We start from the raw sequence: 15,995 nt of genomic DNA, 5'->3' as shown, positions 1-15,995 counted from the left end.
TTACATCATTTTGAAAGTCGTATTATTGTTTTATCCAAATCTATTATTTCTCTCATCACTTAAGTCATCTTTGATGTTATTTTAACACAATCTTGTATGTAGTTAAAACCTTTTTCTTGTGATGTCAATGGTAGTGACATTATTTTTGCTTATCCACCCAACCTTCAATTTCAGGTTTCCGAAATAAGTCATTTTAAAGTACCTCCATTTCATTTGGAAAACTAGGAAGTGTAATATATTTTTTCTAGTTTAAGCAAAGCCATATTGAGATTAGAAAAAAACAAGCCATTCTGCACTTAGCAGGCTAAAAGTTCTATATTATAAGTGTAACAAGTGTTTAAATCAGGGCTCAGAAACAAATGTTCAAAATGGTTTGATAATGGAAAAATAAATGTTTTTTTTAGGAGGACAGATTAATACATATGCAGTAGCTTTTAATTTTTACAGCTCCAAACATTTGTTTTTATTGATTCGATAGGACTCTTTCAACATTTTAAGTTGCAAACTTCTGGTTTAAAGGGACAGTGTTTGCTATTCAGTGTCACATAGTTGTGAAAGAAAACACTCATTAGAAAAAAACTGATATAATAAGACAAACATAATTTTTTCTAAATACTTGTGGGTCAAGAAATTTCGATTTATTTTACATTAGACGAGGCTACTTAGAGTAAGCTGAAATGATTATCTGCTATCTTGCTGCTAAGGGTTCTTGTCTTTTTGTTAACCTTTTATTTTTCTTCTTGCTTTTTCAGTTTTTTTCCCTTTATTTCATTTTTATTATTTTCTTTATTATTTTTATTTTCTTTTTGTTCATACCTTTTTTTCTCTTTTTCCTGTTTTACTTTTGCTTTTCCATTGCTACCCTATATTCTTTTTCTTTTTTAATTTTCATTGTTTTTTTCTCTCCACAAAAGGTTGAGCAAAATATTGCAGTTTTCATTTGAGGGTTCTTCGTTTATTTTCTCTCGTGTACTTTGTGGCACTTGTTTTTGGTTGCACTACACATTTAGTAGTCAAGTTTTACACACTGTCCCTTTAAAGGGAAGGTGGTTGCGTGTTTGTTGTGGGGCATTATTTATGCATTATGTATGCCGAGATTTCAACTGTTGTTCTTTAAAGAAACAGAGTTTGGCCTCCTGACTCATGTTCTATACAGCTCTTTTCAATTTGTGCCTGTGTTATTATGTACTGTACAATTGTATACCCTGGCAGCATGAAGTAAAACATTATGAAATGTATTTTCTAATGATTGTTCACCACAGTTGTTTTTAATTATCCTTCAGCAAGCAGGACCAGCCTTTGATTATGTAGTTTATCTGATTTTTTCAGCGTTGTTCCTATTTGTGTATATTACCAATATTATAATCATTTATCTTCTTTTTGTAAATGACTATCTATGCAAATGGGGCTTCAACAGATTGGAGCCTAACAACCAAAGTTTGGCAGTTTGTGCCTGACACAATCATGAGATTCCAACAGCATGAATTGCTTCTGAACAAAACGACTTAGCTGATGTGTTTTATATTTTGAATTGCAAATAAAAACAAATACATATGAAATTGCACGTGGTGTGGAATGTTGTATTTATTGTTTTTTAGTCTTTGAAGAAAAAATAAATTATTTAGTTATCAGCAGCTAAAATATTTACACCCTGTAAATAAGGGCTTTTTCAAGCGCCGAGCTGTTTGTAAATTTCTTAAATAGCAACTTAGCTAGATGGTTTGCTAAAAAGCTAAAAAGGTTAGATAGTTAGCAAGAAGGGTAGATAGCGATAGATAGATGGATACTTTATTCATCCCCGCAAACATATAAAGAAATAAAGGAGGGTTAGATATTTAGCTAAAGGAGTAAAAAGCCATCTAAATAGTCGGATAGAAAGCGTAAAACAAAGCTAGCTAGAAAAAGGCCAAAATTTAGCTTGATAACTACCTAAAAAAGTCAAATGTTAGCTAGATAGCATGCAAAGATTGTTAAAAATCTATCTAGATAACTTGCTAAATAGCTAAAAATATAAGCCAAAAAGGTATCCAAATAGTTAGCATAGTTTTTGCTCATTTGTTTTATAAAACCCCAAAAATTTGAATGTAGTGGTTGTAGAATAAATCAATAGAGATAAATACATTTGTTGAGCAGTCGAGGATAATCGATAAATTCTCATTCTACTCTTATTTAATTGCTTGAAAATAATTATCAATACTTTTTTTGTCCATGAAGCCCATCAACTGAAAGTTATTTATTTGAATTTCTAAAACAACAACTAATTATGTTGTTACTGTTATAACCGGGTCAATTATGAAATGAAATGATCTGCATTTATATTAGCGCTTTTCAAGTCAATGAAGACTTCCCAAAGCCCTTTACAAATGTACTTCACATTTACCCATTCACACACCAATAGCGGCTGTGCAGCCATGCAAGGCTGCCAACCTGCTTATCGCGGGCATTAGGGGTTCAGTGTCTTACCCAAGGACACTTTGACATGTAACACAGAGGAGCCGGGATTCGAACTGCGAGCTCTTGATCCCAAGACGAGCGCTCTACCTCCTGAGCTACTGCCGCTCACATTATCAAAAATTGGGGTTGAATAAACTCAGTCAACCCATAGAACTATAACTTTACCAAGTCAAGTTTATTTGTATAGCTCTGCACAGGCCAGAGCAGAAAATCACAATGACCAAACACTGGTGAGCTATTGCCAGGTAAGGTCCGCAGGCACCTCAGCTGTCCACAGGGGGCACCAATGCATGATTCTTAAAATTGGCTAAATTATCTGCTATATCAGAAAATGTTATCTTTTGCATCACCATGTTGCAAAACAGTGATATTATTTTTATCCTGAAAGGTAAATAATGGTAGATTTATTTCATATTTGCATATTTTTGAATTCTACAAGAAAGAAATAAGATTTCGTCTTAACCAAAATGTAAAATTCCTAAAAACGAGGTTTCTTTTACAATGTGCAATACTCAAAACATCAAACTGGCATCCTATGGAATCCGCCTTCCAGAAGACCAAATATTAAAAACAGGATAAAGGTATCAGAGGGCATACTTGTTTCTTTAATAGTGTTGATGAAGATTATTCGAAAAGCAGGAGGTTTCTGTCACTGCGTGGCCAGAGACTGAACGCCTGTTCGTGAAGTAGCTTCCAAGCTTGCTGGTAGGCCTCAGATGCTTCTTTATAGTCCAAGTAAGTGTGTAGATCTTTCCTCCTGTGGACATAGAATCACAATTCCTCAATCACAGCTCCGCGCTTTGATAGTTTCTTTCTGATTACATGACTTTCGATTACATTACAACATGCCCCATGACCTTGAATCTCCGTGTATCACCTTACGTCAGCACAAACAATCCATTTACTTCGCTTAAAACACAAGCCACGCCGGGGAAAACCAACTCAATCACGTTTTACATTTTCCAATGCCGTAAAAACACGTAGAATAAACATTTAAAGTCGGGGTGTAACTATGAGAAAAAAGGGAAGTTCAGCTGGTACGGGTTTAGGAGTGGAAAGTGATGGGTTTGACTACCGCTCTCTCACTGTTAAGACATTTTGTGCAAAGTCACAGTGAAATCATGGCTCTCTGGCTTGAACTCCTGCCTGGAGAACTTGTCTGAAATGCAAAACTCCGGGGCTACTCCCCTCTGCCTGTTTTCTTCTCTCTCACCTGTCTCAGGTTCGAGCTGTGCGGGCCCAAGCTCTGGCTTTTAAAGGGGCAGAGTCACAAACCAGGCAACTTTGGCTTTTTCCCATCAGCCTTTTTTTCATTCTGCTTTGTCAATTGTTTATCAAAGCTTTTGATCCTTAATTCATTGTAACCTTGTATCTGATGAGCAATAGAAGAAAAATACCAAACAATGAATTAAACAAACTGGAGGGTAAGCGATAAGCCATGGACCCCAAAGGTAAAAAGAGAAAAATACCTGAGGAGAACAGATGCTTTTTCTTCAAATCCTCAAAATAAAAAAAAACATCAAAAATTGGATTTATTAATTCTTTGATATGCATTTTATATAGCGCTTTTCAAGTCAATGACTTCCCAAAGCGCTTTACAATGTGCTCCACATTTCTCAATAGCGGTCTTGCAGCCATGTAAGGCGCTAACCTGCTTATTGGGGGTATTAGGGGTTCAGTGTCTTACCCAAGGACACTTCGACATGTAACACGGACGAGCCAGGATTTGAACTGGGATCCCTTGATCCCAAGACGAGCGCTCTACCTCCTGAGCTACTGCCGCCATCAAAGCAACAAAACATAGTATTTCATTAATATTGTAAAGAAGTTAAACTTGAGGCGGTATCCTTCAGCAGGGTAGTCACATGGTGCAAGATAGATACAAACAGCACTTGTTGCATTCATTATAAAGCATTTAATTTTTTTCGCCTTTGTTTTTTGGTCCAACATGGCTCTTTGAACATCTTGGATGGCCAACCCCTAGCTCTTTGAACATCTTGGATGGCCAACCCCTAGTTTATGGTAACATCTGCATTATTACCAATTAATCATTGTTGTACCTGAGAGAGTTAGGTAGCGCAGACACATCAGTGGATGACACTAGAACTAGGAATGTATGGAACAGTTCCAGTTTACACAGGGCAGACCTAGAGAGATACAGAGAAAAGGAGTGAAAATAGACACGCACAGAGAAAATAATATTTGAAATACATGAATGACAATCAAATAATGGTTTTCAGATCGCAGTGAATGCATGACTACCTCGCTTTAGCTGTACCCAGGGCTTTCTTGGTGACTCCTTGTTTGAATCCGTTGGCAGTGACATCAAGTGGATGCTCAGGAACTTTACACCAGCTGATGGCTAAAACCCCAAAATATTAAAAAGTCCTAGGTTTAGATGGCAGAGGAGACTGGGTGAAGGTTGTTCAAGTGGATTAGATACTGTCAATGTTTGGTTCCACTAATTCGAAAATGTACATTATCGACAATGTGGTATTACAGTACAGAGGTTAGATCAGGCCTAAAATATCCAGCCCGACCCGGGCCTGTGGGTATGAAAGCCCGACCCAGGCCAAAACCCTAAGCCTTAAGCCAACCCGAAATTTAATATTTTATTTATGAAGACACGGGAGGAGGCGGGGGTCATTTTGCCCGACTAAATTACTAAAACGGAATCCTGGTTTCTACACTAGACGGCCCACGTTGTCAGGGAAGTTGCAAGCCATTTGGGTGCCCTCAGCACAAATGCTTTATGAGATTTGTGTTCAAATTTTTGGACAGTTAAAATAATATTTTACATAGACAACAAATTAATTCGTACTCGCCTAATCAATCCAAAGCTTTCACTGACAGTCTGACACTGACTGTGAAAGCACGCCTTCTAGTGACACTTTTCACTATCTGCCCAACACTATCATCCACTATCTGACATTGATGGCTATGTTTGAAAAAAAGTGATTACCAAAACTATTGGGTCTTTTTTTTTTTAAACAATTTTGTTGTGTTCTGGTGTTTTACTTTGTGATAAATACACAATCAAACTCCGTTTTGTTCCCGGAGCTATTTTTTAATTAATTAACTTGTTAGTACGCACACTTGTTTTGGTATTAAAGGCAGTTGCATGAGACTCGCATCTAATAGGCCAGTGCGCCGGAGGGATCGCATCCAATTGGCCATTGAGCCATATGAGATGACGAAAAAAATATTCCGAACCAAGGAGTGTGCGCCCTTTAAAACAGTGCACCAAATGGGTGGAAATACGGTACAATAATGAGCTTTTTTTTAACATTGACTACTGGCAAACGACGCATGAGCTTCATCTTGTTTCTTCTTTTTTTCTTTTTTCCGCTCCAGACTCATGTTGCCATTTCAAGGACATGTTCGCAAAGGTGTTCACCAAGTTGTGAATGAGGTATAATCGTACATACCACTGGCACAATGAGACTGAAGATAGGCCGGGCACAAAGCAGATTCACCCCGTTTCTCGGGAAGTTTGTTTTATGCTGCTTTTGTATTATTTAACCATTTTAGCGCATATTGTTAACACTTTTCACACTTTACACTTTTTTTTTTCATGACCCCGATTTCTTTGGGTGCTCTCCTGGGCACTTGATGCCCTACGCAGTGCTAGTTGTATTTCTTTTTCCCTACAGGTCCCCCAAAACAATGTGATCAGGACAATTTTTACATGTGTTTGCGTCTAAAACTCTTCAAAGAATGTGAACGCAACCCATAATGTACTCTACTTTCCTTAGATCTTTGATCACGTGACCATTCCTAATATCGATTGTGTGATTAAAGGGGAATTAAGTCAAACTACAATAACTCCCAGTTGCCTAGTGTTCTACTTACAGCAAAAAAATAAGCCAACCACGTTGTTTTTCTATTCTGACGGTGCCATCCAAGATCCCAACTTGTTTAAGTCCCCTCTTATCCTTATTTTTGTCGCCGGCTCCCTTCCAAGAGCCACTCAAAGAGGCATTTTGCTTGCGAACGACACGAGTCGGAGTGCTGTCAAATATAGGGCTCACAATTTTCACAAATCAGCCCTCATTCAGCTTTTCTTTCGCCGCATTAGCAAATACTATATCCGCTATCTAACTGTAAGGTAGTTGCTATTGTGAATGGGGATGTCAACCGAAAAGACATGCAGCCAAAGTAACGCACCGCTTTTGACAATCCGTAACGTTAACTGTGTTGTAACAGCAGAAAAAATAGATACCCTATTACAAAAAAACATAACAGCGTTATTCCCTGGTCTTGATTTAAGTATGCTAACCTTTCCTATACGGTGAAAAAATTACGCTTTAAATTGTTGTGTAACCATCATTAAAGGTGGTTCATTCATTTTCCTAAACAAATAATAATTAAAAAAAAAACAGCAACAAATAAAACGTATGCAATTCTCCAAATAGACAACACGAGTTTAAAAGAATGACCTCGTCTCTGCAATTTAATTGGTCAATCGATCATTTGTTGAAATAACTTATCCAAATTTTAGATGTATTTCTGAAGCATGGATTTTATTAAAACAGTCCAGGAGCTTTCAGACGCATATACCTGCTCCACAGGGTGTTATGCTTCCTTGTTCAGTCTTGTGTTGGCGCTCAGCCTCAGCCCGACTGAAGTTAAACTCTAAATCCGATTGGAGAAAAACTGGTTGCGACACTGAGAAACCAGGAGGAAGATCTGACACTGGGGAGCATCTGAAAAGCACACGAGAAACACAAGATAAGATCTCTCACAAACATCATGTCTGGAGATCAAGCAGAGGTGTTAAATATTGACTGCCACCAGGGCCGTAGATGGTGCAGGGCCTATAGTGCCCCCCTCACGTCTACTACGTTAGTTCGGCCAACCCTAGAAATAGGAAGCCAGTTTAATCCACCAACCAATAATTCTGCCATTTAGTGGCCATTCATATTAAATAAATCAAAGGGTGTAGGTTTGGTCTTGGTGGGGACATAGCAAATTTTTCTAAGTGATCACATAACATTGGTGGGACAAAACAATTGATTGTTCGAGATTGGTGGGGACACGTCCCCTCTGTCCATCCCAAATCTGCTACCTTATTGCGCTGTTTTAGGAAACCCAAATCCAGGCTTTGGACACAGATACAGGCTTTACGACTTTGCGCCCATTTGAGTTATGCTGTTTATTTGCCCTCCTTTATTCTCTAGGATACGACGTCCAGTTCAAATCAATCGAAGTATAGAATAGTCTAACCACAGAACTCTTTTCCTAAACTCAGTTGGGCTCTAGGGCTGGATCCAGACTTTATGTTCTAGGCCAGATCAGTAAAATAACGCCAAATCCAAATTTTTAGCTTTTTTTGTACTATGATTTATCATTTAGCCTATATTTACAGCCTACTCTGTATATTATAATCCTGGAAGACAAGCCATACTTTCTAAGCACAGGTGATCACATTTTTATGGGTACAAAACAATGATTGCTCGATATCGGTGGGGACATGGTGCATTTTTTGAAGTAATCCCATCTTTTTAGAAGGGTCAAAACAATGATTTTTCTATACTGTTGTGAACACATCCCTTCCATCAATGCCAAAATTACACCCTTGCATCAATCAATTATGATAGCCATGAGACCCTGTGAGGAGCTGGGCTAAAGCTTCTATTACTTTATTTAACAGTAAAACAAAAACAATATCACACCTGAACATTGAATGAGTGTAAAGTAAATTGTTTTTTTTCAGTTAATTTTCACCCATACTGAAAATTCTGGGTATTCTTGTTGCCTCACAGGTTTAGGCTTTTTTTTAAGCATTGCCTACAGTAAACCTCACCTTGAAATTAGAGCTCTTTGCATAGCCTCTTTGCTATAGGGGCATTTTCCAACCACAACAGTGCTGAAGTAGAGCGCATCCTGTAGGTAATGGGACAGAAGTGCACCCTGGAAACCTAGCACACCCCAACGTGCCAATTTATCACTGCATGAGAGAGACAAGGTTGTGTCTCCTCGACCAGGCTTGACGCGCAGCAGTCCTGTGTTATGGTAGGCCATCCCCGGTTGAAGAGGGTCTGCTTGTCCACCGGGTACAGACTTGGCTCCTGTTCTAAAAACGTCATGCCCCTGGGAGATCAACCCATCACAAACTATAGGGATCTCGTTTGAAGATGCATAGTTTTGCTCAATTAGCTGCTCTTTGGAAGATGGGCTCTGTGAACGCATGTCACCACTTGAAGGTAGGGAGGTAGCCAAGACAAAACTGTCTTTTATTCCTTCAGTATCTTCTAATTTGTTCACTTCAGGGTCATTTTCCCCGAGAAAGAATCGTTTGGAGTTTCGCCATAGAATGGGTGTTTCGGCTTTTCTCTTTGTGCTCCCTTTAAATAACTCTTGCATATTCTTCAGAGATGTGACTGAAGGACACACTGGAGACTGTTTCCCATTCATTGGGATTATAGAGGCATCACCACCTAAGGGACAAGAAATTCAGAGTATGAAACAGATGCTCACTAGGGTCATGAGTTTGCCTGACTTTGGACAACCTTGACTGGTAGCCAACCACTTCCAGGGCAAACACACAGAGAGAGTGAGAATGAAGTGAGAGAAATATAAAGAGAAAGACAGACAAAAAGAGAGAGAGAGAGAGAGAGAGAGAGAGAGAGAGAGAGAGAGAGAGAGAGTGAGAGTGAGAGACAGACGACCATTCATACACACGTACTCATTCCTAAGGAATTGCTGATTCCAGACAGTCGGAGGGCACAGAGAAAGACAACTCACTCACTCAATCACACCGAGGGACAATTTGGACCGGCCAATTAACCTGACATGCATGTTTCTTTTGGAATATGGGAAGAAACCAGTGTGCCCAGAGGAAACCCACGCAGACACGGGGAGAACATGCAAACTCCACACAGGAAGGTTCGATCTCATGACCTCAGAACTGTGCCGCCGACGCGCTAACCACTCAGCCGCCATGCTGCCCTGTAAATATGAAATGAAATGATCTGCATTTATATAGCGCTTTTCAAGTCAAGACTTCCCAGAGCGCTTTACAGTGTGCTTCACATTTCCCAATAGCGGCCGTGCAGCCATGTAGGGGTTCAGTGTCTTACCCAAGGAGACTTCGACAGGAGCCGGGATTTGAACTGCGATCTCTTGATCCCAAGACGAGCGCTCTACCTCCTGAGCCGCTGCCGCCCCATACATAGTGTATTTTTTTGAAATTTGTTTTTACTATTTAAGCATTTTTGGATAAATATCTACCATTTTCATGTGTATAGTGTATTTATATTTTCCTTTAGCATCAGTACAACTGACAAATATATCTACGTCTTTGTAAAATGTGTCTTGGCAATTTTTTGGGGGTGTGGCGCTTGGAGGGGGTCTCGCCCAAGGAGTAATTTAGTGTAGAACCGCCACTGATCCGTACATTGACGCAGAAGATAAGAAAACGAATTGTAGCATTTTTGTTAGTTAACTTCCACTGCTGTTCAATTCGGATGTATGAATTGAGGAATTGATTTGTGGGTGAAAAAGTTCAAATACCATGAGTGGGTTGTGAATGTTGAATCATGTACTGTCGAACCTCACGTTTTTCTCCTACTATGTATAACATGAATACTGCTAACTAAAACATGGGACTCATTTCCCCTCAAATAAGGGCATCATCAATATTTCCAGAAGTCGCCGCGGTGTTTTGTATTTGGTGCGCCTGCGTTGTGGGAAAGCAGTTGGTCATTTTCCTCTGGGCCGCACACACTGGGAGATTTTGGAGACCGAGCGCCAAAATAATCAAACACGTGTTTGATACCAGCTGTCATTGGCACCATTTTCCTGCCCAAAAGTGTACCCGCACACCTGAATACGATGGCAATATGCCGATCGCCATTGGAGTAAAATGTGATTGGCATCGGATGTGGCCGGGGCTTAACGCATAAACGAACCAAGCCCTAATAAAACCAACAACTCATGTCAACAATCAACCAAACAACACTGAAAAATACAGGGATTGAAGTCAGGAGTTTTAAAAATTAAGCTTCAAACTTACATGGAGTATGACTGGTGAAGAAGAGGAAGGAAATCCCTGGCTTGGGTGCCCATTTTCCTTGATGCACAGGACAAAACACAGAGCTTCCCTCTCCACTCACTGCTCTTTGCAACTCATGCATCAGATACCTAATAAACACACATACAAAATTGAATCAACGAAAATCCTTCATAAACTGTTTAAAATCGAAGCCGATTGGTCAAAAATGATATTTTTCAACAAATCAAAACCTCTTGTATAGCGTGCACCTAAACTTTGAGTAATCAATAGGTGAAAAAATGCCTGTTATACATGAATATATAAGCCATTAAAATATTGTAAGTTTACATTTGCTGCTTACACATAATTTTATCATTATAAAACACATACATTGACAAAAACCCCAAACCTTACCCAAATAAACCCAGTAAAACCAAATGTGTGAATAGTATACCTTTCACATTATTTAATATATGCGTCCTTTGGGGGCGTATGGTCTAGGGTTTTTGGGGGTGTCTCTTCTTCAACTCATGTGATAAGAATTATGAGCTCATTTGAGTGGGTCGCTGGATTTGGCCATTACAAAATAATGCTAAGAGAAAAAAATGATCGTCATTTAAACTTTTAAACACTATATGATGATGATGCTAAAATACTCTGTTTAATCTATTGATTTGGGTTTTCACTTAAATACTTAACGTAATCATGGTGGGATGGTGGGTGCTGAAGTCAGACCAGTTGAGAACCAAGGATCTAAACAAAGTTTCATTGTTTTTGACGATGACCATAAATATCCAGAATCTGATTATGGAGACAAGTAGGAGGATGGGATATTTTGCTCTTTATGTAGCAGGAATGCTGCTTGTTTTCACAAGATCTCAGCCTTTAAAGCATCCACTATAAATTGCAAAATTCCCCCAAAAATGCTAAGAAAAAAAGGCAATTGCTAAATGTGGTATCTCAGATTGTGTGTATAGAACTTACCTGACACACCCTCGCCTGGCAATGATTTCTGCATGGCTGTCATTAAGCACATCGCCTAACAAAGGGAGACAACATTTAGCCCAGGTAAAAAAAAAAAAAGATTACAAGACATAACTTAATATAGCAGTAAACAGTAATTTTGTTATATTAAGTTTAAACAATAGTAGGAACTCAAAATAAGGCGAGAAGACATAAATGGATTTAGAACTTGCAAGGAGGACTGGGAGAGAAGCTTTCAGATAGGAGAATTCCATCTAGGAGATAAGATCGGGCCTAAAAAATTCAGCCCGACCCGAGTCGTGAGTACATATAACCCGAACCCGCCCAAACCAGACGGATTGACTTGATTTGATAAACGAGCCTGCAAAAAACCCGAAGCTCTAATTTGCTGTAAACACAAAGCTGTACTCCGGCCGTGCGTACTTCATTTGTCGGCCATAGTCTGCCCACCCCTGGTCTAATTGAACAAACAGTGCTGAATGATGCTAGAAAATAATTGAACTTTTATTTGCCCTCAAATATTGTGATATCACCCGCTTTTATGTCAATTTTAGCAAAGCTGCTCTGGGCGGTGCACACCACCCCAACTTTAAAGTAATCGATCCACCCTTAGTAAAACAAGAAAGCATATCACGCACCTTTGCAACTCATGGCTGTCTTTCCAATACATTTTGTCCCAGTTCCAAGGGAAACCACTTCTTTTTCAACTGGAAGAAAATTGTGATAATAATATGTTATCTCTGACATGATGAAAAAAGCATTCTTACATACATACATCCACTCAAATAAGAGTTCAGGGTGTTCCCTACCCACTGCCCGGAGATAGCTGGGATGGGCTCCAGCACCCCCGCCACCCTACTGATGATAAGCAGTGCAGATTTTTATCACTATATTAATTTGCTCTTGCCCACTTTTTTCCTCCTTATCTTTCTCCCTTTCTCTTTCTTTCTCTTTTCCCTCTCTCTATCTCGCTTGCTCTCTTGTTCTCAGTCTTTCTTTTTCACTATCTTATTCTCTCTTTCTTTCTCTTTTGTTCTCTCTAGCATTCTTAGTTTCCCTTTTTCTTTCTCTCCCTCAATTTCTCTTTATCTCTTTCAAGCTCTTTTTCTCACTTTCTATCTTGCCGTCTTTCTTTTTCTCTTTTGTACCTTCTCTCTTTGTCTCTTTCTTTCCCCGCCTCTCTCTCTCTTTTCCATCTTTTTCTTTCACTAAATTTCTACCACTCCCACTTGTTTTCCCTCTTCCTTTATTTCAGTATTCTTTACCTCTCTCTCTTTCATCAAGCTAAAATGAGTCTACAGAGCAGACACCCATTATCTCAGGGGATCCCAATGTTCAAGGTCCATTATTTACAACATTGAAAACCCATTGTGAAAGGGGAACAATTTAGATGGTGACTTTTAAAATGTGCTATATTTACATCAATTAAAAAAAATAAAGTATACATACTTTAGATAATTAAACTAAAAAAACACTCATTTATCAAGAGTTTATCAGGGTACTATTGAGCCTTTGCATGTGGCATCACCTTGCCCTTTCTGGCAGAATGAGATTCATGATGGACGGCAACAAGCTCCATAGCGGACAAAACTTGTAGAGCATTTGAGTTGAAACAAATATATATAACGATGATAGAAGAATATAACCAGCACTTTTTACGATGGTGATTTATTGACGTGCCGTTGGGAAGGTTCTAGGCCCGATTTGGAATGTATCCCTTTTGATGAAGGCAGGGCGGCGTTGTTAATCTGCAAATCAAAGGAAGGGTCTTGTGTTGTGCCAAGGGCCTAAATTGGCAGCACTCAAGTATTCCAGGATTTTCAGCAAATATTTTTTTCAAAATAGTAATCTTCCGAACATCACATGCATTGAAAACTGTTGTGTACCATAAAGCCTATTTGGCTGAAATGAACAGTCAAATTATCAACGGATAAAACGGGAAACGAACATTCCAAAGACAAACCATCATTTCGTCAAAGTAAATATTTTCAACATAATCAAAAGTGATTTCTGTATAAGGTGCAAATGTCCCATGCTTTACTATTCTATTACATTCCCCGAAAAGTCGCTTAAGTAACGTTTGCATGAGGGGACACGCCGGGGCTGCATTTTTCAGCACAACAAAGCACAACAACGTGTACCATAAGCTTTTATAACAGCACTGGTGTATGGGGATACTCCATTTATAAAATAGTGGTAGAAATTGTCTAGACTGATGCCAGGCAGACTGGAAGATTTGGTTAGATCTATTAATATGTCAGGAGGAAGACTGTATGGGTCGATAGCTAGCTATGCTAATGCTATCCTCAGTTTCTCCAAATAGCGCTTTTTGAGCTTTTCGACAAGGTGAGCCCTTTCATCAGACAGCTGCACAATATTCATTTGGCTGGTCATGGCCAATGGTGTTGAATAGTAGATATGTTACGAATGGATCTGGAGTCGCAAGTCATGCCCCGCACAAAGGGGGCGTGGTTAAATGGAGCCTGTATCGAGGTCCGTCTCATTTTTTTCCTCATGATACGTGAACGAAGGAAAATGAAGCCCCATTTTTAGCACTCACGTGACTGACTCACGTCCTGATTCGCGCTCGAAAAATAGGACCGAAAAAACCCAGGAGGAGTCCCCCTCATCACTGTCTTGACGTGAGTCTTGGTACATTGCTGTGTTACTCCGACTACTTGAGAATGGAGCCACCCAAAAAGCCAAGGACTTCACCAGTTTGGAAGCATTTTGAATAGATATCTCCCAACAAGGTATAAACAGACATGTATAATTAAGCGTAGCTTAGGTCTCTATATTTATAGTCAAGTCATGTTTATTTGTATAGCCCACCAATAAAACCAATAAAATGTGGGTCCCAGTTACACAAGCTCACCAAGTTACCGAACATAGAACTGACAAATAGACAGACAATATTTAATGGACAAAACTTCCATTCTTTTGTGCACATATTTATTTACTAAGTTGTTGCCTGTAAACCACATAACATCTGGGTTACATAAAATGACCAGCAGATGTCAGCACTGCTAAAAGCTATTAAATGAGGCCACAATTGATTAGGCTTTTGGCAAAACAATTGGCCGAAAAGACTTGACACATTCACAGGGCTTCATCCCGCCATCACAATTGAATAGAATAGCTTTTTTTGTTGTTGTGGTCTACTATTTACTGACTTCACCTACTGTTTACTACCATCCGTCATGGTGTCGTCACGTGGTTAGGTCACGTGTGTGCAAAGGGTCAATATGTTATATGAGTAATTAGCGATATTATTAAGGTTTGTACAGTTGTGAGAAAATAGCTTTTTGCTTACTTTGTTGGTTTGTTGATGCTGTTTTTTTTTACTGTGCCTAAATAAAAAGACAAAAACAAACAATTACCTGAGTTGGCTGTCTCACACCGGGTGATTTTCACTACAGCGGCTAACGATGTCCATTCTCTACCTGGCTCCGGCTTTCCTTTCTTTGGCAGCTCATTGAAACGTTCATAACACAATTTGGCAATTTCATCTGCAGTTACCATGGCCGGAGAGTTAATTTCATTTTAAACTGAAAACAAATGACAGAGGACAACTACTTCCGGGTGAAGGTACTAGATTTTCACAATAAAGTCAAAGGGTTCCGACTAAATCCGGGGTGGGCAAACTTTGTGACGCGGGCCGCATTGGGATTTAAAAAATGGCAAAAGGGCCGGAGGGGGAAAAATATACAATAATGCCTCGTTTTTCAGGGTTGTTGCGTTCTGATATTGACTCGTCAGTCAAAACCTGCAAAGTAGCTACGATTATTTAGTTATATATCAAACAATGTTGCAATAATAAGACTAGTATCTATCTATCTATCTATCTATCTATCTATCTATCTATCTATCTATCTATCTATCTATCTATCTATCTATCTATCTATCTATCTATCTATCTATCTATCTATCTATCTATCTATCTATCTATCTATCTATCTATCTATCTATCTATCTATCTATCTATCTATCTATCTATCTATCTATCTATCTATCTATCTATCTATCTATCTATCTATCTATCTATCTATCTATCTAGACTACGAGATACACATGTGAAATACTCATACCTGTCAACCTCCAGGGCACCATGTCCTTACAAATTGTCGTATTTTCCCTTACAAAATACAAAAAAATCACCATATATTTTTTTCAAACGTGTTTATTTATGTAGTTTAACATGTTATATTGTACATGTGTTTCGTTATATCATTCTGTACATGTTCTTAAAAAAAAAAAAAAAAAGAATAAAATAAAAAAATCAGGAGCAATTTTTATTAGCGTAACTATAATATCCTTTAATACATGCATTTCAGGTGAATTGGCCGGTCCAAATTGTACCTAGGTGCGAATTAGCGAGTGAGTTGTCTGTCCCCTGTGTGCCCTGCGATTGGCTGGCAACCAGTTCAGGGTGTCCCCTGCCCACTGCCTGATAATAATAATAATAATAATAATGATTGCTGGGATGAGCTTCAGCGCCCCCGCGACCCTACTGAGGATAAGCAGTGTAGCTAATGAGATGAGATGAGATGAGAGCACTTTA

The 15,995-nt window shown here is 38.9% G+C and overlaps 1 protein-coding gene across 5 annotated transcripts in view; it reads right to left on the bottom strand.

Moving 5' to 3' along the window:
• adat1 (adenosine deaminase tRNA specific 1) overlaps window positions 1-14,994 on the bottom strand; it is a 35,382-nt gene extending 20,388 nt beyond the window's left edge. For 3 of the 5 annotated variants that reach the window (XR_015850860.1, XM_088339811.1, XM_088339809.1), the window contains exons 1-9: window positions 14,815-14,994; window positions 12,073-12,141; window positions 11,435-11,489; window positions 10,472-10,599; window positions 8,261-8,894; window positions 7,015-7,160; window positions 4,717-4,816; window positions 4,515-4,601; window positions 3,052-3,211 (exon numbers count right to left, since the gene is read on the bottom strand). Coding sequence is in view for 4 of the 5 variants with exons in the window: in XM_088339811.1 (XP_088195937.1) it covers window positions 3,079-3,211; window positions 4,515-4,601; window positions 4,717-4,816; window positions 7,015-7,160; window positions 8,261-8,894; window positions 10,472-10,599; window positions 11,435-11,489; window positions 12,073-12,141; window positions 14,815-14,956 (1,494 nt within the window). In the remaining variant the exon portion in view is untranslated. Of the gene's footprint in view, window positions 1-823; window positions 3,212-4,514; window positions 4,602-4,716; window positions 4,817-7,014; window positions 7,161-8,260; window positions 8,895-10,471; window positions 10,600-10,904; window positions 11,068-11,434; window positions 11,490-12,072; window positions 12,142-14,814 lie in introns of those variants that run through there. The other 2 variants (XM_088339808.1, XM_088339812.1) reach the window with 2 other exon arrangements.
• Between the last annotated feature and the right edge of the window lie 1,001 nt (window positions 14,995-15,995).

This window comes from Urocampus carinirostris, chromosome 7, assembly GCF_059441175.1.
Source record: "Urocampus carinirostris isolate Australia breed hairy pipefish chromosome 7, RoL_Ucar_1.0, whole genome shotgun sequence".
In the NCBI taxonomy this organism is placed as follows: domain Eukaryota; kingdom Metazoa; phylum Chordata; class Actinopteri; order Syngnathiformes; family Syngnathidae; genus Urocampus; species Urocampus carinirostris.
Note: the sequence above shows the minus strand (reverse complement) of the source record. Positions and strands in the feature narration are given on the sequence as shown.